This window comes from Geotrypetes seraphini, chromosome 1 (assembly GCF_902459505.1).
Source record: "Geotrypetes seraphini chromosome 1, aGeoSer1.1, whole genome shotgun sequence".
Classification (NCBI taxonomy): Eukaryota; Metazoa; Chordata; class Amphibia; order Gymnophiona; family Dermophiidae; genus Geotrypetes; species Geotrypetes seraphini.
Window position 1 is genome coordinate 458,134,670 of NC_047084.1, and position 23,673 is coordinate 458,158,342.

General features: G+C 50.2%; 1 protein-coding gene across 5 annotated transcripts in view; it reads left to right on the top strand.

Moving 5' to 3' along the window:
* The first annotated feature begins 155 nt into the window (after window positions 1-155).
* Window positions 156-23,673, top strand: part of HCFC1 (host cell factor C1) — a 432,893-nt gene continuing 409,375 nt past the window's right edge. For 2 of the 5 annotated variants that reach the window (XM_033922407.1, XM_033922416.1), the window contains exon 1: window positions 156-1,256. In XM_033922407.1, coding sequence (XP_033778298.1) covers window positions 1,052-1,256 — 205 coding nt within the window. In that variant the 5' untranslated portion in view covers window positions 156-1,051. The remainder of the gene's footprint in view (window positions 1,257-23,673) is intronic. The other 3 variants (XM_033922394.1, XM_033922424.1, XM_033922401.1) reach the window with 2 other exon arrangements.

The following is a 23,673-nucleotide window of genomic DNA, read 5'->3' on the forward strand; positions in this document are numbered from 1 at the left end:
GAGGTGTGAAAAGAAGCGCTAAGCAACCCGTTCGTATTAAGTGTTTTTTTTTTTAAATACAGTTAATTTTTTTATAAATAAAACAAGAGAGAAAATTTTGGCTCCGCTTCAGGAAAAAAAAGAGCAAACGATTTTTGTGTGGGTGAATTATTTTTCGCACACTTCGAGGGATAGCTTACGGTTTCCTTTACTTTTTGGGGGGGCCTTGCGCGTGATCCGCCATTTTGAAAAACGTCCTTTTTGTGTGTGTGTATCTGTGTGCGCACGCCGCGCGTTTTTGACGGACGGCGGCTACGGAGAGGAGAGGCTACAAGATGGCGGCTCCCAGGGCTCCTCTCAGCTCGTTCGCTTTGCCTACTCTTTACTGAGAGTTGGGGCCTGACGACGAAAAACAAAGAAACTCTTTATGAAAAAAAACAGTAATACACTATATCCATTTAACGGGATCTTTATATATAGTTCTATTTTTGTATATTTCCCTCTTGACGAGAGTTTTTTGTTTTCTCCTCCTGTCTTCAGGCGCTGAAGGGAAAATGGCGGCTCCCATGGACTCAGAATCGTCTCACTGAAACCCCCCCCGATACACTGGAAAATAAGTTTTCTTTTACAACATTGGACAAATAGTATTGGCAACTGTAATTTTGTTTTGTTGGAAGGTGCAGCGGATTCAAGCTTTGGACTCCTGAGGAATATTTTTTGTTCGGCTCGTGTTTTATTCCAGTCAGCAGCGGTGTTTGTCAGGAGTTTATATTTTGTAATTGGTTTTATTCTTCCACTTTTTTGCTGTAAAGGAAGCAAACTATTTTAAATCACTCTAGAATTCACCAATCTTTTTGGTGTGTGGTTTGTCAAGAACGGGTGTTAGGGGGGGAAGGGGGACAATCGCTTGTAAACTTTTTTTTAGCAGAAAACGGAATTAAGCATTTGGCTGTAAGCTTTCTTCCCTCTTGAAACATTGCTAGGCTTCTAGCCTTTCGGCGGCGCGGGGTGCGTTGGCTGCATTGAGGAACTTTCTTGTTTTTGTTTTGTGTGTTAACTGGGGAGAGCGCCCATGGCCTCTCCAGCGGCGGCTGCTGTGGTGGCAGGAGGGGTCTCGCCGCCCCCGCTCCAGCCTCGCTGGAAGCGGGTGGTGGGTTGGTCAGGCCCCGTGCCCCGGCCTCGTCACGGCCACCGCGCTGTCGCCATCAAGGAACTCATCGTGGTCTTCGGCGGGGGGAACGAAGGCATCGTGGACGAGCTACATGTCTACAACACCGGTGAGTGCCGCTACCTAACTCCCTTCTCTCCATCCGAGTGTGTAAATGTATCCCCGCCCCTCCTCACCTTGGGAATCGGTGACAGATATTTACCTCTGTTCAACACCCTCACAATCCTAGAGCACCCCTCACTTTTCATCATATTGTTGCCAGCCATCGTCTAAGCTAGACGCCCAAGATAGGAGGAGAGAGGCATGTTTTGGGAGGGGTCTATAGACATGAGAGTCTGAGTAAATGAACGGTTTCTGTATTCTTTAGTTTTAATTCTCCCGCGCACGGATGTTGTTGCTGCAGTTCTTAATCTTTTCTGCTTAATTTTTTCCAAGTGGACGTTCTGATCTCAATACTACTTCAGAAAGATTGGATAGGTTGCCCCCCCCTACTAAAATTCCCCCAACTATATGTTTTCTTTTATATTAAAGTAATATGTTGCAACAATACAATAGTAATCTTGTGTTAAAAAAAAAAAGCCCGGCTGTGTTCTTATATAAACAAGGTGTAACTAAAATGCTCTTTGTCTGTGACCGGGGATGAACTCAGTAGTCCGTCCTATTAACCCAATTTGCTGAAGTAATTTTTTCTGTAAATGGCTTTTTCAAAACGGGGGTCTGAAATTGACTAGTAAATTGCATTGCTGTTTAGCTGAATATCTTTGGTGTATCTAAATATTATCTCTGCAGTTCATTTGTGTTTCATTAATAATCTGCTTGCATAGACTGCCCAAATTCTGTTAAAAAACCCAAACAAACCCAGAACCACATTCCCCTGTACTGTATTGGAAGACTGCAGCATGTGTAGAAATTTTCATAACCAGATCTAGTGTTTAACAAGGGACCATTGAGAAAGGAGGATGGGACTTGATATACAGCATTTCTGTGTTTACAATCAAAGCGGCTTAAATATTATATACAGGTACTTAATTTGTACCTGATGCGATAGAGGGCTAGATTCTCAAAAATCTGTGTAAAAACCTGATGGGCTGCTGATGCATTGTTATAGTACTGATTTAAAAAAGCAAGTAATTTTCCAAAAAACATTCATGCAAATGAGGTTGACAAAAATTAATGAAAATTTGCTAAGTTTGCACGTGCCCATCGTTGATGATAGTTATAGGAACATGTGCAGAATAAACGCAACACCCCCCCAAAAAAAAAATAAATCGAGCTGCCAGGACAAGTAACCCTTCACTGGCCAGTGGGAGAGATGTCTACTATTCTCGCTGCCAAGAAACCCCCCTCATACCCCTCAGCAGCAGGGGAGATGCCCACACTCTCCTGCTGCCACACAACCTCCCCTTGCCTCCAACGACCCTTGCCCTCTTTCCCCTTACCTTAATTAGATGGCTGGCTGGCTGGCTGAGTACTCTCTCCGATAGCTGGCCAGTCTCTTCAAAATGGTGGGCCTTCCCCTCCCCAGCTCTGATTGGCCCAGGTTGTTTAAGGCCTCTCCTATGAGTGGAACATTTTGCATCTGGGCCAATCAGAGCCTCGGGCTCCTCCCGGTGCATCCCAGAATGCACTGAAGAGGGGAAGTCCCGCCATTTTGAAGAGGCGGGTCAACTGGTAAAAGGGGGCGGGGTCGTCGGAGGTATGGGTAGGGTGTTGCGTGATGGGAGAACAAGGGCAATTCCGAGGGGTGTTGGTTGGCGGCGGGAGACATGGGCATCTCTCCCATTGCTGGGGGAGGGGGTGTTGGCAGCAGGAGAGACAGCATCTCTCCCGCTGCCGGTGGTGTATGTTGATTGGCGGCGGGAGGAACAACATATCTCCCACTGCCAAAGGGGGATATACAGTCAAAACATATACTACAAGATGCACTTTTAACAGTACTGTCACTGTCCTGGCATCCCTGGACCAGTTGGTGATTTTTGTTGCCAAAAGCCGCCGCTGCTCTTGGAGAAGAGCGCTGGAATTTTTAAGAATCTACTGGAGTGCTCATTTCAATGTTGAAGAGCCCATTTGCATGCAGTGTAGGAGACTGCTAGAAGACTGAGATAATCTGTTAGATAATCTGCCGCTAAAATGCATGCAGGCTAAACCATGGGGAAACCAGTTTATGTTTTGAGAATTTGCACCTAAGTGACTTGCCCAGAGTTGCAAGAAGCTGCAGAGAGAATAGAATCCAGTTCCCCAGGCTACTGCACTAACCACTGGTCTATTCTTCCACTGAACAGAACTTCAGTTTGGCTGATAAGATTTTCCGATTATTTGCAAAAGTAGTGAGGTTTGCTAGTAATTGCAATAGTTCGCATATTATTTTACTTTTTTTTAAGCATACCTGGCTTTTGATATATTGGGGTGGTGCGCAGTATTGCTCTATTCTTGCCCCACTACATTCTGTTTCTATTAGTAGGGGATACAGATGTGCGTTGTTGACAGTGAGTTATAACCTAAAGCAGCATTTTTATTCATATCAATGACTGCTGCTCCTGGGTCATTTAGCACTGGAGGTTGTGTTGTTGAGAGGAGGGACTAATTTCTGTGACCCTTGGAGCTTGTGCTAACTGGTTTCTGTAGGGAGCCGCAGGTTGGGACTCCCGGAAAATCATGACTTAATAGCTGTGCTTAAAATAATAAACTTTGTTTATATTTTTGTAAAAAAATACAACCCCAACCCAAACCTTTCTTTTTTTCAATACAAGGACTAAAAAAATAAATAAATAAACTTCAAATGTTCTGGAGATGTGGAGGTTTAAGATATGCCCTTTCCTTTTAAACTGTGTTTGCAAGTAAAAATTGCATATATGCCAGCTAAATATCTGTATTTCAAGAGTGAAATGATCTTGGGGCAGCTAGAACACAGGAGAAAAAAAATCAAACTGTTCTATTTCAGGAGCATGCGCAGTGCATGACAGGCAAACAGAAGAAATAGTTCTTAGGAAGTGAAGTTCATATCCATAGAGAAGGGTTAAAAAAAATTCCTGCAACAATCACTTTTGTTTACTTTTGGATGGAAAGGAGGAAGCTGTAGTGTTTCAAATGGTGAGCAGATATCAAATTGTAATGCCAATAAGTATTTGTATGTACTATATAGCTTGATCTGTCTCATTTTATGATTCAATTAATGATATAGGGAAGGGAGTTTGGATTTAGCTCTTGCCTTTTTTAGCAGTAGCTCAAGGCAAGTAGAGTAGATAGTTTTCTTTTTCTAGAGAGCTTACATTTTTGTTTGTACCTTAGCACCCTGGGGTTGTGGGTTCAAACTAGAGAGTTGCGCAGGGACAGAAATCACACCCGTCCCCGCCAAAGTCCCACCCGTCCCCGCGAGGAATCCCCTACGCGCCCGCCCGTCCCTATAAACTTCAGAAATAGTTATTTTAGTTAATTATGCTACTGAATTAAAGGCTCTGGTAGAAACCCATTTACAAATAAGCAAAAAGACTTTATTAATTTGGAAATATTAATTGGAAAGAATACATACTTTGTAAACGGGTTTCTACCAGAGCCTCTAATGTTTATAAATTTTTATCAACACAACTAATATACTACTTTATCCTGAAGCAAAAAAAAAAAAAAAAGAAATAGAATTCTTTTCCTACCTTTGTTGCCTGGTTTCTGCTTTCCTCATGTTCTCATTCAATTCCTTCCATCCACTGTCTCTCTTCCCTCTGCGTCTTCCATTTGCTCTGTTACTGTGCCTCTCCCTTTCTCCCCCCTTCCAAATTGGTCTGGCACCCATCTTCTTCCCTCTTCTCCCCCCATAGTCTGGCATCAATGTCTTCTTCCCTGCCAGCATCTTCTCCCCACTCTCTCTTCCCCATTTCCTTTCAGCGTCCTTCTCCCCCCCCCATCTTCCCCATGTCCTGTCAGTGTCCTTCTTCCCCATGTCCTTTCAGCGTCCTTCTCCCCCTCTGTCTTCCCCATGTGCTTTCAGCGTTCTTCTCCCCCCCCCCCCGTCTTCCCCATGGCCTTTCAGCGTCCTTCTCCACCCCTTTGTCTTCCCCATGTGCTTTCAGCGTCCTCCACCCTCAGTTTTACCTATTTCCCTTAAGCGTCTTTTCCTCTCCACTCCACCTTTCCTCCCTTTCTCTCTCCCTGCCCCCTTACCTTCGTGGCGCTTCCCCGCCCGAGCGACAACAGAACAGGCCCGATCCAACAAACCTCCCTGCCCTTAACCGCAAATCTAAATTACCTTCTTACAGCTGCTGTAAGAAGGTAATTTAGATTCGCGGCTACAGGGCAGGGAGGTTTGTCGGACCGGGGCTGTTGTCGGTCGGTCGGGGAAGCGCCACAAAAGTAAGGGGACCGGGCCGGCTGTGCTGCACCTGGGGCGGACCGCCCCTCTCCCTTGGTACGCCACTCGAGCCGCGAGGCTACTCTCCTTCTTACCTGCCCTGCCTGCAGCACAGAGCCGAACGGAAGTCTTCCCGATGTCAGCGCTGACGTCGGAGGGAGGGAGGGCTTTGTTTAAGCCCTCCCTCCCCTCCGACGTCAGCGCTGACGTCGGGAAGAATTCCGTTCGGCTCTGTGCTGCAAGCAGAGTAGGTAGGAAGAAGAAGAGCCTCATGACTGAATACATCCAGCCCCGCAGGATTCCCGCGACCCTAGGGGGCGTCCCTACGGGATTCCCGCGACCCTAGGGGGCGTCCCTACGGGATTCCCGCGACCCTAGGGGGCGTCCCTACGGGATTCCCGCGACCCTAGGGGGCGTCCCTACGGGATTCCCGCGACCCTAGGGGGCGTCCCTACGGGATTCCCGCGACCCTAGGGGGCGTCCCTACGGGATTCCCGCGACCCTAGGGGGCGTCCCTACGGGATTCCCGCGACCCTAGGGGGCGTCCCTACGGGATTCCCGCGACCCTAGGGGGCGTCCCTACGGGATTCCCGCGACCCTAGGGGGCGTCCCTACGGGATTCCCGCGACCCTAGGGGGCGTCCCTACGGGATTCCCGCGACCCTAGGGGGCGTCCCCATGGGATCCCCGTGACCCGAAGGGGGAACCCACGGGATTCCCGTCGTCCCCGTTCCCGTGCAGGTCTCTAGTTCAAACGCGCGCGCTGCTCCTTGTGATCCTGGGCAAGTCACTTAATCTTCCAGAGCCCCAGGTACGTTAAATAGATTGTGAGCCCACCGGGACAGAAAGGGAAAATGCTTGAGTATCTGATTGTAAAACCGCTTAGATAACCTTGATAGGCGGTATATAAAATCCTAATAAACTTGAAACTTGAAGATAAGTGACTTGCCTAGGATTGAAAGGAGTGACAGTGCCAAACCTGATACTGTAGCCATTAGGTTTCTCATTCATTTTTACTTTAGGTTCTCTTTTGACCTGCCAGCTTTTCTCCTTTTGGATTTCCGGCTGATTCAGAATTAGGACTGAGGTTTGGTTCCCTGAGAATATTTTTGGACTAATAGGTTTTTTAAAAAAAAAAAGCTATATTGGTTATATTGCCTCTCAATTTTGTCCAGTTTATAGTAACAACCTTAGGCTAGGACAGTGGTTCCCAACCCTGTCCTGGAGGAACACCAGGCCAATTGGGTTTTCAGGCTAGCCCTAATGAATATGCATGAAGCAAATTTGCATGCCTATCACTTCCATCATATGCAAATCTCTCTCATGCATATTCATTAGGGCTAACCTGAAAACCCGATTGGCCTGGTGTTCCTCCAGGACAGGGTTGGGAATCACTGGGCTAGGATATCTGCCAGAAATCTTGGAATTAGGTGTCACCGCTATATAGAGATTATAAGTTTTCTCATTCTCCCACTACTGTGAGCATTGCATCTACATCCAAAAGTTAAATTAGCACTAGAGTAGCTGAGGTGATATAGCTGTCAATCATCCCAGTATCCATAGTCATGGGGTAGTGAAAAACATCTGCAGATTTGTCTTTCAGCACTTCTGTGTGGGACAGTTACAGTGAAGTGGTAAATTGTTTAATAGTGTGGTGTTCAGAAAATGCCAATATGCCAAGTAGATGCCATCTTAGTCACTCTGCCCACATTGCTTAAATGGTCAGTGATCTATTTTAAATCTCAGTACCTTAAATGGTGGGAGGGAGAATGCCTTTTTGATTGGAGGGGGCCAAATAGGTCTTTAGCTGCTGATACTGTGTAAAGCAAAATATTAGTTAGACCAGTGGTTCCCAACCCTGTCCTGGAGGACCACCAGGTCAATCGGGTTTTCAGGCTTGCCCTAATGAATATGCATGGAGTAGATTTGTATATCTGCCATTTCCATTATATGCAAATCTCTCTCATGCATATTCATTAGGGCTAGCCTGAAAACCCGATTGGCCTGGTGGTCCTCCAGGACAGGGTTGGGAACCACTGAGTTAGACTATGACCCCAGCGGCCCAATCCATTCTTCTTATGTCTTGAACTCCCCTCCCAGCTAAATGCAACTACTCCTTGCCTAGTTATTGAAATAACTCTGCTTCCCTTAACCTAAAATCTATGGTTATCTCTTCTGTACTTGGAAAATGTTGCTTTAAAAACAGATAAAGCTTTTTATTTTTCTATCCATGCTGAGTTTTTATTATTATGAAAGTAAAAAAAGACATTTGAAGTCAGACCAAAGACCATTGAGCCAGGCATCCTGTCTTCAAACAGTGGCCTGCCTAATCACAAGTACGTGACAGATTCCCAAAAATAAATTTGTTTCATGTAACTCATTTCCAGGGATGAGCAATAGATTTCCCATATCTACCTGGCTAATATTTTTTTACTGGACCCTTTCTCCAGAAGCTTGTTCAAACCTCTTTCAATACTGTCTGCTATGTTAGTCACCTTGATTATATCTTCCAGCAACACACAGATTATGTGCTGCATGGGGTAGGAAGAAAGTCTACAATTTTTCAGTTTGCTGGTCATTAGGTATGTCCTCGCTTATTTATTCTTTTATTTATTTTTGTTGCATTTGGAAGGTTAAACTACCATTCTAGTGCAATGTATTTAGTCTTGTACGCTACGGTTATCTATCTGAACTTGTAAGTTACTTGCAGAATATCACATCTTTCAACTCTGCCTTCCCATTAGGTATGTTCCTGACTCCTCAGGTTTTTCTTCTGCAAGCAAGTTGCTCAGTTATATTTCTGATCTGTTCTGCGGTTTTATTATTTTCAGACTTTTCCTGTCATTTTAAGTTGGAGGCTTAGTGCCCAGAGGTTTCCTCTTGTTAGGACCTCTGCCTGGGAGAAGGCGCATACTTGTTCGGCGGAAGTCTGCTGCTAGCAGGATCAGCCTTCAAGGTCACCTGTCTAGTTGGCCTGCTGTAATATTTTTGGAGCTCTGGCACTGGCCCCTGAGTAGCAGCTCGCATTCCTGATTTAACAGGAACTTGAGTGCAGGCTGCTGGGCTTAATAGTGGTCTGGCTTTGAAGTCCACTCCCCCTTTGTGGTGTGAGATTTTCTGGTACTTAAGCCAAGTCCGCCATTGGTCTGACTGCCAGCCCAAAGATTAAGTTCATCCAGCGAACCTGTGAGACAGAGTTCTTCTTCATTTGTCCCAGCTGCACTCCTAAGCTGAAGCAGGCAGGCACATGGCACAGTGAGTAAGGCTTTTACAGCCTATGGGGAAAATCAGGGGGGGGTCTGTAAAAGTGAAATTTGAGGGTTTCTGGGACCAGAGTTAAGGTCCCCCTTCTCCAAAACCCTTTCCCTGTTCGTTTGAACTTCAAGGGAGCCCCTACCCAGGCCATTTTTGATGCGAATTAGCTGGCGGCAGCCATCTTGAATTTTAAACAAGTTTTTTTTTTTTTTTTTTAAACCGCCTTCCTTTTCAACAGTGGCAGATGAATCCAGAGACTAGTGGGATAATACACATCTACCAGCAGGTGGAGATAGAGAACTGAATAACAGGTAGTCCCATTGGTTGGCGCACTCTCTGTACCTCCAGTATTCTCTATCTCCCAGCAGGCGATGGTCGCTTTTCCAGTAGCTCCTGGATTCTGGCTGGCTGCCTTTTTGTCTTCTGTTGAGATTTTTCTCTTCGGCTAGGTAGGGGTGATTGGCTGTGCGGTGCCAACTTTGGGAGTTACACCTGGGCCCCTCCAGGTCCCTGCTCCACCCTCCTCTCCTGTGGATTGAGGATTTCTTTTCCTGGTCCTGTATTTTTCTTCTTTCCCACCTATAACTTGAAAAAAAAAAAAAGGACCAGAGTGCTGTTGCTGGACGGTTCTGTCCCGGCGGTTCCTGTCTGCAACTACCAGCTTATGCAATGGTGGACTTGGGTAAGAGCTTCTTTCTGGCTTCTGTGCATGGTGTTTGGGTCTGCCAGTCGGATCGCGGGAGTTTGGCTGCCACGCGGTGTTCTTGGGTTGTCTGCCGTTTTTGGTTATGCTCGGCGGTTTCAGCTAGGGGTTATGGCGGCAGAGGTTAAACGGTGTTAAACGGTGTTCCAGCTGTGGCAAGCGGAGAACTCCTTCAGGTCTCTGTTCGGCGGGCTGCTCCGATGCCGTGGGGGAGGAGGTGCAGGTTGCGCCTGAGGTTTCCCGCGCTTTTGAACTCCAGCTTGCTTCTCCTGTTCTCGCGGCCGCCGCCGTTCCGCTTCAGCGCACGTCGGCGGCTTTGCCAACGGTCAGCATTTTGTCGGCTTCTTCTGCCTGTGTAGGGCTGGTTTCGGGGCAGGGGAAACTTGTTCAGTCTTCTAATCCGGTGGCTTTTTCCCCGGAGTTCATAATGTTGCTGCATCAGGCCTTTTTGCTGCAGAACTCAGACACGCTGCCACAGGAGAGTAATCTTGCCACGTTTCCTGTACTGTCTGCCGGTCGACCTCCTTTGGAGTCTCACGTGGCTAAACGACGCAGAGTGGCGACTATGGATGGGGATGACCCTCCGTCTGGCTCCGCCTTGTCACCGGATCTTCCAGATGTCTTGGAGGACGGGGAAGTGACGGATTTGGAGCTTGAGGATGTGCTGTCTAGGGAGGTGGATGATCCTACAGCGCTCCGTCTTTTTCAAAGAGAGGAATTGCCATCTTTTATTTCTAAGGCGCTCCAGGGCCTTCACATCTCGCAGCCGGATCCGCAAGCGGCAGGATCTTCTAATCCTCTATGGCTGGAACAAAAAAGCCTGCTAAGGCTTTCCCGGTTCACGAAGCGATGCATGAACTTATTTCGGCTCAGTGGGTCACTCTGGAGGCCTGGTCTCCGCGTGGCAAAGGCTATGCGCCAGTTGTATCCCATATCTCAGGACGAGCTGGACAAGTTTACGAACCTGAAGGTGGACGCTTTGGTAGCGGCTGTTACAAAAAAGACTACTTTGCCGGTTGAGGGCAGTATAGCGCTCAAAGACATTCAGGATAGGAAGATTGAATCTTCCCTTAAGATGTCCTTTGATGTCGCAGCGGTTACCTTGCAGGCGGCGGTGTGCGGTTCCTATGCGGCACGGGCTTGTCTTCAATGGGCGCGCAGGTATGGCGGATAAAATGATGGAGACGGGGATTTCTGTTCCGGCCGACTTCCCGGATTTAGAGACGGGTCTTGCGTATGTGGCGGATGCCCTCTACGATATTATTCACGCTTCGGGCTAAGCAAATGTCTCTTTCTGTGGTTTCTCGGAGATCCTTGTGGCTCCGTCACTGGGCGGCGGATGCGGCTTCCAAGCCTGGTGAAACTTCCTTTTAAGGGTCGTTCTGGTGAGACTTCCTTTTAAGGGTCGTTTGTTATTTGGGGATGATTTGGATAGGTTGGTAAAGGATTTTGGTGATACCAAGACACAGCGATTGCCGGAGGATAAGCCTAAAGCTCCATTGAAGGCTTTGTCTGCCAGGAATTGTTTCCGGGATGTTAAAAGATATAGGCCTGGGAAGCCGTCCTTTCTGCCGGCTTATGGTACTTCTTTTCCTTCTAGACCTCGGTATCCACAAAAGAATTCCTTTCGTCCTTCCAAACCCCAGACTGCCCAGCCCCCCCGGACCCCGGCCTTGCGCAATTCCCAATGACAGGAGTTCGGCTCTCTCCGTCGTGGCCATTGGGGGTCAGCTGTCTTCCTTTCTGGCGGAGTGGGCCAAGATCACGTCCGATCAGTGGGTATTGGACGTTATTCGAGAAGGTTACAGGTTAGAATTTTCCTCTCCCGTCGCAGATTCTTTCTTGGTCTCCCCTTGTTCTGGGGCCAAGAGAGATTCGGTGCGGAGCACTCTTCAGGTCCTTTTAGAAATTGGGGCCGTCATTCCGGTGCCCCCGGCAGAGCGGGGGCAGGGACGGTACTCCATTTACTTTGTTGTACCCAAAAAGGGGGGTTCGGTCAGACCGGTCTTGGATCTCAAGAGGGTCAACTGCTTTCTTCGAGTCAGGCATTTCAGGATGGAAACGGTGCGGTCAGTCATAGCGGCTGTTCAACCAGGGGAATTCCTTATGGCGCTCGACCTCAAGGAGGCTTATCTGCACATTCCCATCTGGCCGTCGCATCAGAAATTTCTTCGTTTTGCAATCCTGGGCCAGCACTATCAGTTTCGTGCCCTACCGTTTGGCCTCGCCACGGCTCCTCGGACGTTCTTCAAGGTCATGGTTGTGGTGGCAGCTTTCCTTCGTCAGGAAAGGATTTGGGTGCATCCTTACTTGGACGACTGGTTGATCAGAGCGTCTTCCAGGCAGGACAGTTTGGCAGCTATCCAAAGGGTGATCTCTCTTCTTCAATCCTTGGGGTGGGTCATCAATTTTCCAAAGAGTTAAGAACATAAGAACATAAGAAGTTGCCTCCGCTGAGGCAGACCATAGGTCCATCCTGCTCAGCGGTCCGCTCCCGCGGCGGCCCATCAGGTCCATTGCCTGAGCAATGGTCTATACCTATCTGTACCCCCCAATCCCTTTTTCTTCTAGGAATCTATCCAAACCTTCTTTGAATCCATTTAGTGTTTTCTTGTCCACAACAGCCTCTGGAAGCCCGTTCCATGTATCTACCACCCTCTGAGTGAAAAAGTACTTCCTAGCGTTTGTTCTAAACCTGTCCCCTTTCAATTTCCCCCAATGCCCCCTTGTACTTGTGGTGCCCCTTAATTTGAAAAATCTGTCTCTGTCTACTTTTTCTATGCCCTTCAGGATCTTGAAGGTTTCTATCATGTCTCCTCTAAGTCTTCGCTTCTCCAGGGAGAAAAGTCCCAACTGCTTCAATCTGTCGGTATATGGGAGATTTTCCATTCCCTTTATCAGTTTGGTTGCTCTTCTTTGTACTCCCTCAAGTACCGCCATGTCCTTCTTGAGGTACGGCGACCAGTACTGGACACAGTACTCCAGATGCGGCCGTACCATTGCACGATACAGCGGCATGATAACTTCCTTCGTCCTGGTCGTAATACCCCTCTTAATGATACCCAGCATTCTGTTTGCTTTCCTAGAGGCTGTGGCGCATTGCGCCGATGCCTTCAGTGTTGCATCTACCATCACTCCCAGGTCTCTCTCCAGGTTACTAACCCCTAGTGGTGTTCCCCCCATTTTGTATGTGAACATCTGGTTCTTTTTCCCCACGTGCATGACCTTGCATTTTCCCACGTTGAAGCTCATCTGCCATTTTTCGGCCCACTTTTCCAGCTGCGTTAGATCTTTTTGGAGCTCCTCGCAGTCTTCCTTGGTTTGAGCCCTGCTGTATAGTTTGGTGTCATCTGCAAATTTAATGACTTCACACTTTGTTCCCGCCTCTAGGTCATTTATGTAGATATTGAACAAGAGCGGTCCCAGCACCGACCCCTGCGGAACTCCGCTCGTGACCCCTTTCCAGTCTGAGTAGTGACCCTTTACGCCAACCCTCTGTTTCCTGTTTGCCAGCCAGTTTTTGATCCATCGGTGGACCTCCCCTTGTACCCCGTGGTTCCATATCTTTTTAAGCAGTCTCTCGTGTGGCACCTTGTCGAAGGCTTTTTGGAAGTCAAGGTAAATGATGTCTATAGATTCCCCTTTATCCACCTGGCTGTTCACTCCCTCAAAGAAGTACAATAAGTTTGTGAGGCATGACCTACCCTTACAGAAGCCATGTTGACTTGGTTTTAGCTGCCCATTTTTTTCGATGTGCTCACAGATGCCGTCTTTAATCAGTGCCTCCATCATCTTTCCCGGAACTGAAGTCAGGCTCACCGGCCTGTAGTTTCCCGGGTCCCCCCTTGCGCCCTTCTTGAAGATGGGCGTGACATTTGCTATTTTCCAATCCTCCGGGATCTCTCCGGTTTTTAATGATAGGTTGCATATTTGTCGAAGTGGCTCCGCTATTACGTCTTTTAGTTCCTTGAGTACCCTTGGGTGAATGCCATCCGGACCCGGCGATTTGTCGCTCTTTAGTCTGTCAATCTGCTTGAGTACATCCTCTTGGCTTACCTCTAAGTTGATCAGCTTATCGTCTTGGTCTCCTATTACGATCTCCTTGGGTTCCGGAATGTTGGTTATATTCTCCATCGTGAAGACTGACGTGAAGAACTCATTTAACCTGTCAGCTATCTCTTTCTCTTCTTTTACAACTCCCTTTCGGTCTCCATCGTCCAATGGTCCCACTTCTTCTCTCGCCGGTTTCTTCCCCTTGACGTATCTGAAGAACGACTTGAAGTTTGTTGCTTCCTTTGCTAGTCTCTCTTCGTATTCTCTTTTTGCTTTTCTAACCACTCGGTGACATTCTTTCTGGCGTTCTTTGTGCCCTTTTTGGTTCTCCTCTGTTTGGTCCTTTTTCCATTTTCTGAACGATGCTTTCTTGTCGCTTATCGCCTTCTTCACTGCACTTGTTATCCACACTGGGTTTTTTGTTCTATTTTTTTTGCACCCTTTTCTGAACTTGGGGATGCATATGCTTTGTGCTTCGTGCACAGTCTCCTTGAGTAAGGTCCAGGCTTTTTCTACGGATTCCGTTTTCCCTATGTTGCCTTTGAGCTTCTTTCCCACCATTTTTCTCATGGCATCATAATTTCCTTTTTTGAAGTTGAGTGCCGTCGTTGTGGTTCTTTTCCCCTTTGTTGATCCAATTTCAAGCTTGCACTGGATCATGTTGTGATCGCTGTTACCTAGTGGGGGTAATACCGCCACCTCCTTTGCTGGCCCCCCTAGTCCGTTGAAGATTAGGTCAAGAGTGGCATCGCCCCGTGTTGGTTCCGTGACCAGCTGCTCCATGAAACAGTCCCTCGTGACTTCTATGAATTTTGTTTCTCTTGCGCAGTTTGAGTGCCCAATACTCCAGTCTATCCCAGGATGGTTGAAGTCCCCCATGACCACCACATTTCCGCTTTTGCATACCTGTTTCAGTTCAGCCTCCATCTCTTGGTCGATTTCTTCCGGTTGTCCAGGTGGGCGGTAGTACAGACCCAGTTTAATGTCTGCTCCTGCTCCTCCCTGTAGCTTAACCCATAGTGATTCCAGGCCATCTGCCCGTACTGTTGTTTCCGTCCTGGCTGATGGTATGGAGTCTTTTATGTACAGCGCTATTCCTCCACCCTTTTTATGTATCCTGTCTCTCCTGTATAGTTTGTATCCTGGTATGGCCACATCCCATTGATTGTCCTCAGTCCACCACGTTTCTGTGACTCCAATTATGTCTAGGTCCTTATTGCTGGCTGTGATTTCCAGTTCTCCCATTTTGGCCCTCAGGCTCCTAGCATTTGTGTATAGGCAGTTTAAGACCCAGTTTTTTGTCCTCTCTCTTTGTTTCCCTTGTGCTTTGGTATTTCTGCAGTTTCCCTCATGGTTTGCCAGTCCCTGAGCTTCGTCCTCCTCCTGTTGTGTGTGTGTGACGTACCCTGCCTGCTTCCCCTGCGCCTCCTGCTCTCCTAATTCCCACTCAGTCTTGGGCTCTTTTTCATAATGACTTTGTCCCTCTGTTTTCTGTTGTTCTGTTTTGGTGCTGCTTACCTGGTCCATTTGTGCCCTTGTTCCCTGCAATGCGTCTTTAGGTCCTTTTTCAATCCATACACCCTCAGACCCGAGTCCTCTTTTACAATGTCCCAGTTCAGTATCTTTGTCAGGTACTGATGTCCGATGTGTCGAGGTCTGGTCGACTATCGGCTTTCCCCTTCTTCTCAGTTTAAAGCCAAGTCTATGACGTTCTGGACGTTGCGTGCCAGCATCCTCGTCCCAGCTGTGCTAAGGTGCAGTCCATCTCTTCTGTAGAGCTTGTTTTTCCCCAAGAAGGTAGTCCAGTTCCTAACAAAGTGGAAGCCCTCCTCCTCGCACCATCTCCTCAGCCAAAAGTTAATTGATTGTAGTTCACTCTGTCTCTTTGTGTCCGCTCTCGGTACTGGCAAGATCTCTGAGAAGGCTATCTTCCTTGTCCTTAGTCTCAGTTTTCTCCCCAGGGTCCTGAACTGGTCAGTTAGTGTAGTCCTGTTGAAGTTTCTCCTGCTGATGTCGTTGGTTCCGATGTGGATCACTACTGCTGTCTCCTCCGTCTCGGCTCCCTCCAAGATCCTCTCGATGTTGTTGATGATGTCTTTTGTTCTAGCCCCCGGGAGACATGTTACCAGTCTGTCCTCTCTCCCTCCGGCTATGTGACTGTCAACTCCTCTCAGGATTGAGTCCCCGACCACGATAGCCGATCTCCCCTTCTTCAACTGTCTCTCTGGTCTCAGATCTGTGTCATATGTGTAGTCCGTTTGTCCGTCCTCTGGGCTCTGCTGTGTCTCTGCCCCTGGTCTCAGGTCTTCGTCATCTGCACAGTTCGCCAGTCCTTTCTCCTGGCTCTGATAGATCTCCTCCTCCTCTGTCTGCCCAGGTCCTCCGCCAGGTCCTAGTTCCATGGTGTCTGGTGATTCCTGTCGTCCAACTGTCGGTTCCCTCCTGGTGTGTTGGTGGTCCTGTGCCTCTACCCTCTTGCAGGCCTCCTCAATGAATTTCTCGAGCTCCCTAACTTGTTCCGCGATGTGGCTTTCTCTGGCGGTGTCCACGGTTGTCCAGCACTGTTCTTCCAGGGTGCACAGTCCCTCCAGTTCTTGTATTCGAACCTGCAGTCTCCCGACCTCCTTCTTCAGGCTATCCAGTTCCTGACATCGATTGCAAATGTATACCTGCCTCCCGGAGGGGAGGTAGTCATACATATGGCACTCGATGCAGAAAACTGGGTAGCTCCCCTGGGTTCCTGTAGCCTCCATTCCTGTAGCCTCGGTGATTTGGGAGCGGTGCCTGACGTGCAGTTATCTGAAAAAGTAGAGAGAGAGAAAGAGTGATATGAGGAGAATAGAATTTTATTTTATTTATTTATTTTTTTTTAGGTTAGAAGTTATTTAGAAGTTAGAAGTTGGATTTAGATTTGCTGCTGGGCAGCCTGGGCTCCTTCACAGGCCTCCTTCGCAAAGGCGCTCTCGCCGCGCGCCGAACGGCCGTGCGCCGTTGGCTCGCCCCCTTTTAAGGGGGAGCCCGGGCGCTGACTCTGCCTCTGACGCGGGGGGGTGGGCGGAGCTTTCTCTCGCCGCTACCCCAGCTAACTCTCCTGTCTGCCTGCCTCTGCCCGACTCCTCCGGCGGCTGCTTCCTCCTCTGCACGCGGTCAGAGTGCAGGTCGCGCTCGGCTCGACTCCTTTAAGGGGGAGCCCGGGCGCTGACTCTGCCTCTGACGCGGGGGGGTGGGCGGAGCTTTCTCTCGCCGCTACCCCAGCTAACTCTCCTGTCTGCCTGCCTCTGCCCGACTCCTCCGGCGGCTGCTTCCTCCTCTGCACGCGGTCCCAGTCGTTGGAACACCTGGTCTTCATGAATGAGAAAAGGCAAAAATTTGTTAAGTTGCGCCGCAAGAATACTAGCCAAAAGCTTAATATCCTGATTTAGAAGGGATATAGGTCTATAAGATCCCAAGGCATCAAGCGGTCGCCCAGGCTTGGGGAGAATGATGATGTGTGCCCTGTTATGGGAGTCCCCTGGGGGAGTAGTAGTACGAAGTCCCATGAAATAATTCCCTAAAGAAAATAAAGCTGAAGGATCCAAAAGTTTATAAAACTCAGGGCCCAGACCTTCAGGTCCCGGTGTTTTGGCTAGTTTGAGTTTTTAAATGGCCACCTGCAACTCCTCACCTGTAATGGGGCCATCAAGAGCGGCACTTTGGTCAGCCGACAACGAAGGAAGAGAGATGCCCTGGAAGAACTGGTCACTAGTAGCCGCATCAAAAGGTTGAGCGGCATAAAGGTTGGAGTAGAATTGCACAAATTGTTGCGTAATAGCCTGCTGGGTAACATGGGTAGCTCCCTGTTTGTCTTTGATAGAAGTAATAGTATGCCTCGCTTGGTGAGGGCGCACTAAACTAGCTAACAACCGACCCGTTTTATCACGCCACCAATGAAGTTTATATTTGTAACAGTAAATATTACGACTAGCTCATTAATCCAACAGAAGGTTAATTTTTGCTTTAAGGATACCCATGGCCTGTTTCGTAGCATCATCGAGACGAGAAATATGAATAGTCCGATAAGCCGCAAGAGCCTTGGACAAAGCAAGGAGCTCTGCATCACGTTGTTTTTTCAAAGAAGCAGAAAAAGCAAGAATGTGCCCCCGCATGACCACCTTGGCGGCCTCCCAATAAACAACCGGACCCGCATCCTCCACTGAATTAGTTTGAACAAAATCATCCCATCTCTTCTGAAAGAACTCACGAAAGGAATCATCGGTGAAGAGATGGGGTAACATAAGCCAAACGCGACCCGCTGCTTGGGAGCCAAATTGTAAGGCAAGGCCCAAAAGAGCATGGTCAGAAACGAGAGGCGCGGAGATGCTGGCAGCCGTCAGGCAGGGAAAGAAAGAGGTAGTTATCCCAGGACAAGCAGGCAGCATATTCTCACATGTGGGTGACGTCATCCACGGAGCCCCAATGCGGACAGCTTTTCAAGCAAACTTGATTGAAGATTTCAAGTTTGCTAGTGCTGCACCACGCATGTGTGTGCCTTCCTGATCCACTAGAGGGCGCATCCCCTCCTCATGGTCTTCAGTTCTTAGTTTTCCACCGAGCCAGAAAGCCCTGTCTCTCTTCTCTGCGTTCTTATAAGTGCCTTTCTAGCACCGCGGCTTCTTTATTTTGTTAGGGAGTCGCTGTGCGTTTGTTGATTGATCGTGTATTTCTTTGTTTCAAAAAAAAAAAAAAAAGGCTTTTTATTGTGTTTCTGCTGGTTCCACCGGCAGGCCCTTCTTGGGCCTCAGCCATGCGGCTAGGCCTCATTTGGCTGCAGCTGTATTTTCTTCTTCCCTGGCCTCTCTCTGGGCTCACCTCGTGTGAGCAGGATGGCCAGGACCATTTTTCCTTCGTTGGAATCGGACTGAGTAGCTTCGATCCCCGGTAAGTCTTCTTTCTTTCTTTCTTTCTGTTCTTCTAGCTGCGTTACCTCGGTAATGCCTCCGGCTGAGTCTCAGGCATTCCAGGCATCGAGTGCAGTCGTGCCCGCCTCTACGAGACCTTCGAAGCGTGCCTTCTTTCATGGGAATACTCATCTCGAGGTTGCCCTTTATGGAGCGCACTGCTGCACCTTTATTACCAGTTTCATTGGTACGGTGCCGACTTCTGAACCTCGATGTGCCTCGACGTCGACAGGAGCTTCGTGCCTCGACGTTGACTGGGGCTTCGTGCCTCGCCGCCGACTGGGGCTTGGCGCCTCGACGCCGCCTGGGGCTTGGCGCCTCGACGCCGCCTGGGGCTTGGCGCCTCGACGCCGCCTGGGGCTTGGCGCCTCGACGCCGCCTGGGGCTTGGCGCCTCGACGCCGCCTGGGGCTTGGCGCCTCGACGCCGCCTGGGGCTTGGCGCCTCGACGCCGCCTGGGGCTTGGCGCCTCGACGCCGCCTGGGGCTTGGCGCCTCGACGCCGCCTGGGGCTTGGCGCCTCGACGCCGCCTGAGGCCCTGTGCCTCGACGCCGCCTGAGGCCCTGTGCCTCGACGTAGGAGGCGGCTTGGTGCCTTGACGTAATCTAAGGCTTTGTGCTTAGACTTTCTGCCTCGATGTTGACTGGGGCTGGGTGTCTCGATGTTGACTGAGGCTGGGTGTCTCGATGTCGACTGAGGCTGGGTGTCTCGACGTCGACGGATGCTTTGTACCTTCGACGTCGGCTGCGGCCGTGTGCTCCGCGTCACTTGATGCTTGTGCTTCGACGGCACCTGAGGCTTGTGCCTTGACGTCGACTGAGGCTGGGGGCCTCATTGTCGGCTGGAGATCTGTACCTCGTCGTTGCCGAGGCTTCATGTCTCGCTGTCGACTGGAGCTTTGTGACTTGACGTCGCTTGGGGCTTTGCCCTTTGGTTGGCGGTGGCCTTGTGTCTCGATGTCGACTGGCTTGGTGCCGCAACGTCGCTGGGGGCTTTATATCTCGGCAGCGGCTGAGGCTTTGGGCCTCGGCGTCGACTGCGGGTTTGCGCCCCGTTATCGACGGGGGCTTAGTGTCTCGACGTCGTCTGGGGCTCTGTGCCTCGGCGTCTCCGGCTCCTGTTCGAAAGGGTTCCCCGCTTTCTCTTCGGTTCATTCCGGGCAGCCGTGACGGAATCTTGTAGTATGGAGTTTGGTTGCCTGGAGGAGACTCTCTCCCTGCTCCGGCTCTATTGCTCCTGCCATGCGTTATCTCGCTTGGCGCAGAGTGTGGCTGAGGATCCGAACCTCCAGTATCGTCTCGCCACTTTTACTTGCGTGAGTTCTGCGCTTCTTGAAGCCTCTCTTGCGGTGGCCACTAACCGCCTCTCAGAACGCGACCGGTCCTTCGCCTATCGGGACGCCTTCAGCTGAATCCCGTCTGCCTTGGTGGTTTGGACTCCTTCTCCGGAGGGGCCCTCCGGATACCTTTCTTGTGTTCTCGGCCTCCTTCGCAGCAGTCGCAATAGCTGCAGCAGCGCCGGGTTATGGTCCAGTCGCCGGCTTCGGCGACTCCTGGCCGTCTTTTTGACTATTCTCGCATAGCCTCCGGGCTGCTCTCCTTCTGGGATTCCTCCCCTCCCTTCGGGAGGGGTGTCTACGCACCGGGAGTATAGCCTCGCTTCTGTCGGTTGGGCATTCCCATCCTCTCATCTGCGTATGGTCCAGGCCCTTCGTGACCTGCACTAGTTCTAGTCCGGGAGTGGTTCAGACTCTGCCCGCCTAAGTCTCGGGAGTCCGTCGGGGCGGACCTGGACCCAGTTTGTCTGCGCTCCTTCTTGTCTCGGCCTCAGGGGGTGGCCCTTGTTTGTTTATGCCGGAAGGTGGCCCCTCTGTCCTCGGTCCGCCTCTGGTCTTTTCTGCCTCGGCAGGCCGCCTGTCTGCGCTTGAGTCAGCTGGTGTCTCCGCAGTCTTCGGCCTCGGCCGAGCTGATGTTGATCCTTTTGGGATCATGGGTCTCCACGGTTCATGTCCCGATGTTCGCCTGGTTTCATCTTCGTGTTCCCCGCTGGACCCGAGCATCTCAGTGGTGGCAGGATCGGGATCCCGCTTCCACGCACATTGTGGTGCCTCCCTCCTTGACACGCTTGTTTCGTTGGTGTGCCACCTGTTCGTATCCCCGCATCAGAAGGTTCTGCCGATGGACTCCTCGGCATAGGCTTAGGGGTGCACCTCGACGGCCTTCAGACTCAGGGTCTTTGGTCGGGTGCGGGCCGTCGCAGCCGCATCAATCTGCTGGAGCTCCGGGCCATTTATAATGCCGGGGTGGATTTTCGTTATTGGTTGCAAGATTGCGGGGTCCTGGTGCGTCCCGACATCCCGGTGGCGATGTATTTTGTGACCAAGCCAGGGTGTACAGGTTCCCTGTTACTTTGCAGGGGAGCCCTTCGTCATTGGCAGGGGGCGTTACACCACTACTTATTTCTTTGGGCGTTGTATTTCCGGGGCGAGCAGCATTGTCTGGTGGACACGTTGAGTCACCCTTCTCGGCCGCATGAATGGTCGCTCCATTCTCAGACTCTGCGGCATGTGGTTGTTCTGTGGGGAACCCCACAGGTAGTTCTGTTCGCTTCGCCCCTCACTCACTGGTTGCCTCGATATTACTCGAGGATGTTCTTCCGGGTTCGCATCGAGGTGGATGCTTTCCTTCTCGATTGGATGGGCAGGTTCCTCTATGCGTTCCCTCCCTTTACTCTGATTCTCAGATCTTTGATGCACCTCCTGTCGGGCTGCGCCACCATGATCTTGCTGGCTTCTCTGTGGCCCTGACAGCTGTGGTTCTCCCTGCTCCTTCAGTGTGTCAGGGAGCCTCTGCTTCTACCTATGTTCCCTTCTCTGCTGTCTCAGTGTTGAGGTTTCTGTTGCCTCCCAATCTGCAGTCTCTACACCAGGGGTGCCCACACTTTTTGGGCTTGCGAGCTACTTTTTAAATGACCAAGTCAAAATGATCTACCAACAATAAAATTAAAAAAAAACACAAAGCACACTGTATGCATAGAAAATGTTAATCATCATTCCTATTCCAGGGTTTTTCAAAGAGGTCAAAGCAGATGACTCTAAGCACTATCACCTCAGTAACAACCATACAAAAATAGACAAATATACCCTCCTCCCTTTTTACTAAACCACGATAGCAGTTTTTAGTGCAGGGAGCTGCGCTGAATGCCCAGCACTGCTCTCGACACTCATAGGCTCCCTGCACTAAATCCTCTATTGCGGTTTAGTAAAAGGGGACCTTAGTGTAAAATATAGACAGCAGATATAAATTCAGACACATTTTGATCACTAAATTTAAAATAAAATCATTTTCCCTACCTTGTCTGGTGATTTCATGAGTCTCTGGTTGCACTTTCCATAGCAAAGCAGCAGATGAATCCAGACTAGTGGGTATAGCTCACATCGACCAGCAGGTGGAGATAGAGAACTGATTAACAGTTGGCCTTAAAGCCTGGTGTTCCTTCTGTTGATTCAGTTTTGCTCTATCTCCCAGCAGGGACTGAGCTAGCCCTCTAGCTCCTGGATTCTGGCTGCTGCCGGAGATATTGGTGTTCGGTGGACTTCCTCTGTTGAGACTCAGTCTCTTCAGTAGGACAGGGGTGCCTGGCTGAGTGGTGCCGGCTTTAGGAGTTACACCTGGGCCCTCCCAGGTCCCTGCTCCACCCTCCCCTCCGTGTGATTGAGGGGTTCGTTTGTCCTGCAGGAGTCTTCTTTCTCTTTCTCCATTCCAGTAAAAAAAAAAAAAAAAAAAGAGTCGACTTCCTGTCTAGTGCTGAGCTTTGCAGTCTTTGCATTTGCTTTCAGTATACTTACCAGCTGTATCCTGGCGTCTGTGATAGCGGGTGCAACGTGGTGAGTGTATTCCCTGCCTTGTGGCTTGGGTGTCGCGTTCCCGAGGGTAGGAGTGGTTGGGGGCGGAGTCGGCAAGCGGCGGCGTTCGCGGCGTGTGAAAAAAAAAAAAAAAAAGCCGTGCTGGAACGCGGGATGGCAACGGAGGCCGGTCAGCGGTGTTCGCGCTGTGGAACGCGCAGAACACCGTCGGGCCTTTGCTCTGCCGAGTGTGAGGCTGCACCGGCAGAAGATGCCTTTTTGCAGGCTTGTGAGCTTGCTATTGCCCGGGTCAGGGAGGCACGGGAGGTGTCCCCGGCACGCGAGGGTGAGTCAGAGCTGCAGGGCTCTGCCATGGCAGGGGGGAGTTCGGCGGCGGTGGAGTCGGGAGCACCAGCGGAGGTCGCGGCCCCGCTCCCCGGCACGGATCAGGGCGGTTCAGCGGCTCTTCCGTTTGGCTCATTTTCGCCGGAATTCGTTATGCTGCTGCACCGGGCATTTTTGTTACAGGGTGCGCAGCCTGCCCCGCCGGTGCCGGTGGTCGATGGGTCCCTTCCGGTGCCCTCGACGTTGGCTGTGGTAACTGGTGAGACAGGCAGACCGGCTGAGGGCACGGTGGGGTCGCCGGGGCGGTCGCTGGTAGCAAAGAAACGTAGGCTCGCGACCGCGGAAGCAGAGGATATTCTGCCTAGGTCCCCTTTCTCTCTTCCTGAATCTTTAGAGGAAGGGGAGGTCCTGGATTAGGATGCAGTGGATCCCCCGGGTCAAGAAGTGGATGACCCGTCCGCTCTACGTTTGTTTCATAGAGAAGAGCTTTCTTCCTTAATTTCAAAGGCTTTGCAGGGGTTGAATATTTCGCAGGCAGATGCTGCGGTATCAGGTAACCCCCTGATGGCAGGTACCCGTAGACCACCTAAGTCCTTTCCGGTGCATGAAGCCATGCAGGAGCTGATCTCGGCGCAATGGGAGACGCCGGAGGCCAGTTTAAGAGTGGCAAAAGCCATGCGGCTCTTGTATCCGGTTGACCCGACTGAACTGGATAAGTTTAGATTACCCAGGGTGGACGCTTTGGTGGCAGCGGTAACCAAAAAGACTACCTTACCGGTGGAGGGGGGAGTTACGTTGAAGGATGCGCAGGATAGGAAGATTGAATCTTCTTTAAAAATGTCCTTTGAAGTAGCGGCGGTTACCTTGCAGGCCGCAATCTGCAGCTCTTATGCGGCGCGAGCATGTCTGCAGTGGTCGCAAGGAATGACCGATAATTTAAGGGAGTCTGGGGGTTCTGTCCCTTCGGAGCTGGCAGATTTGGAGTCCGGCTTGGCTTATTTGGCAGACTCCTTATATGATATTATTAGGGCGTCTGCGAAACAGATGTC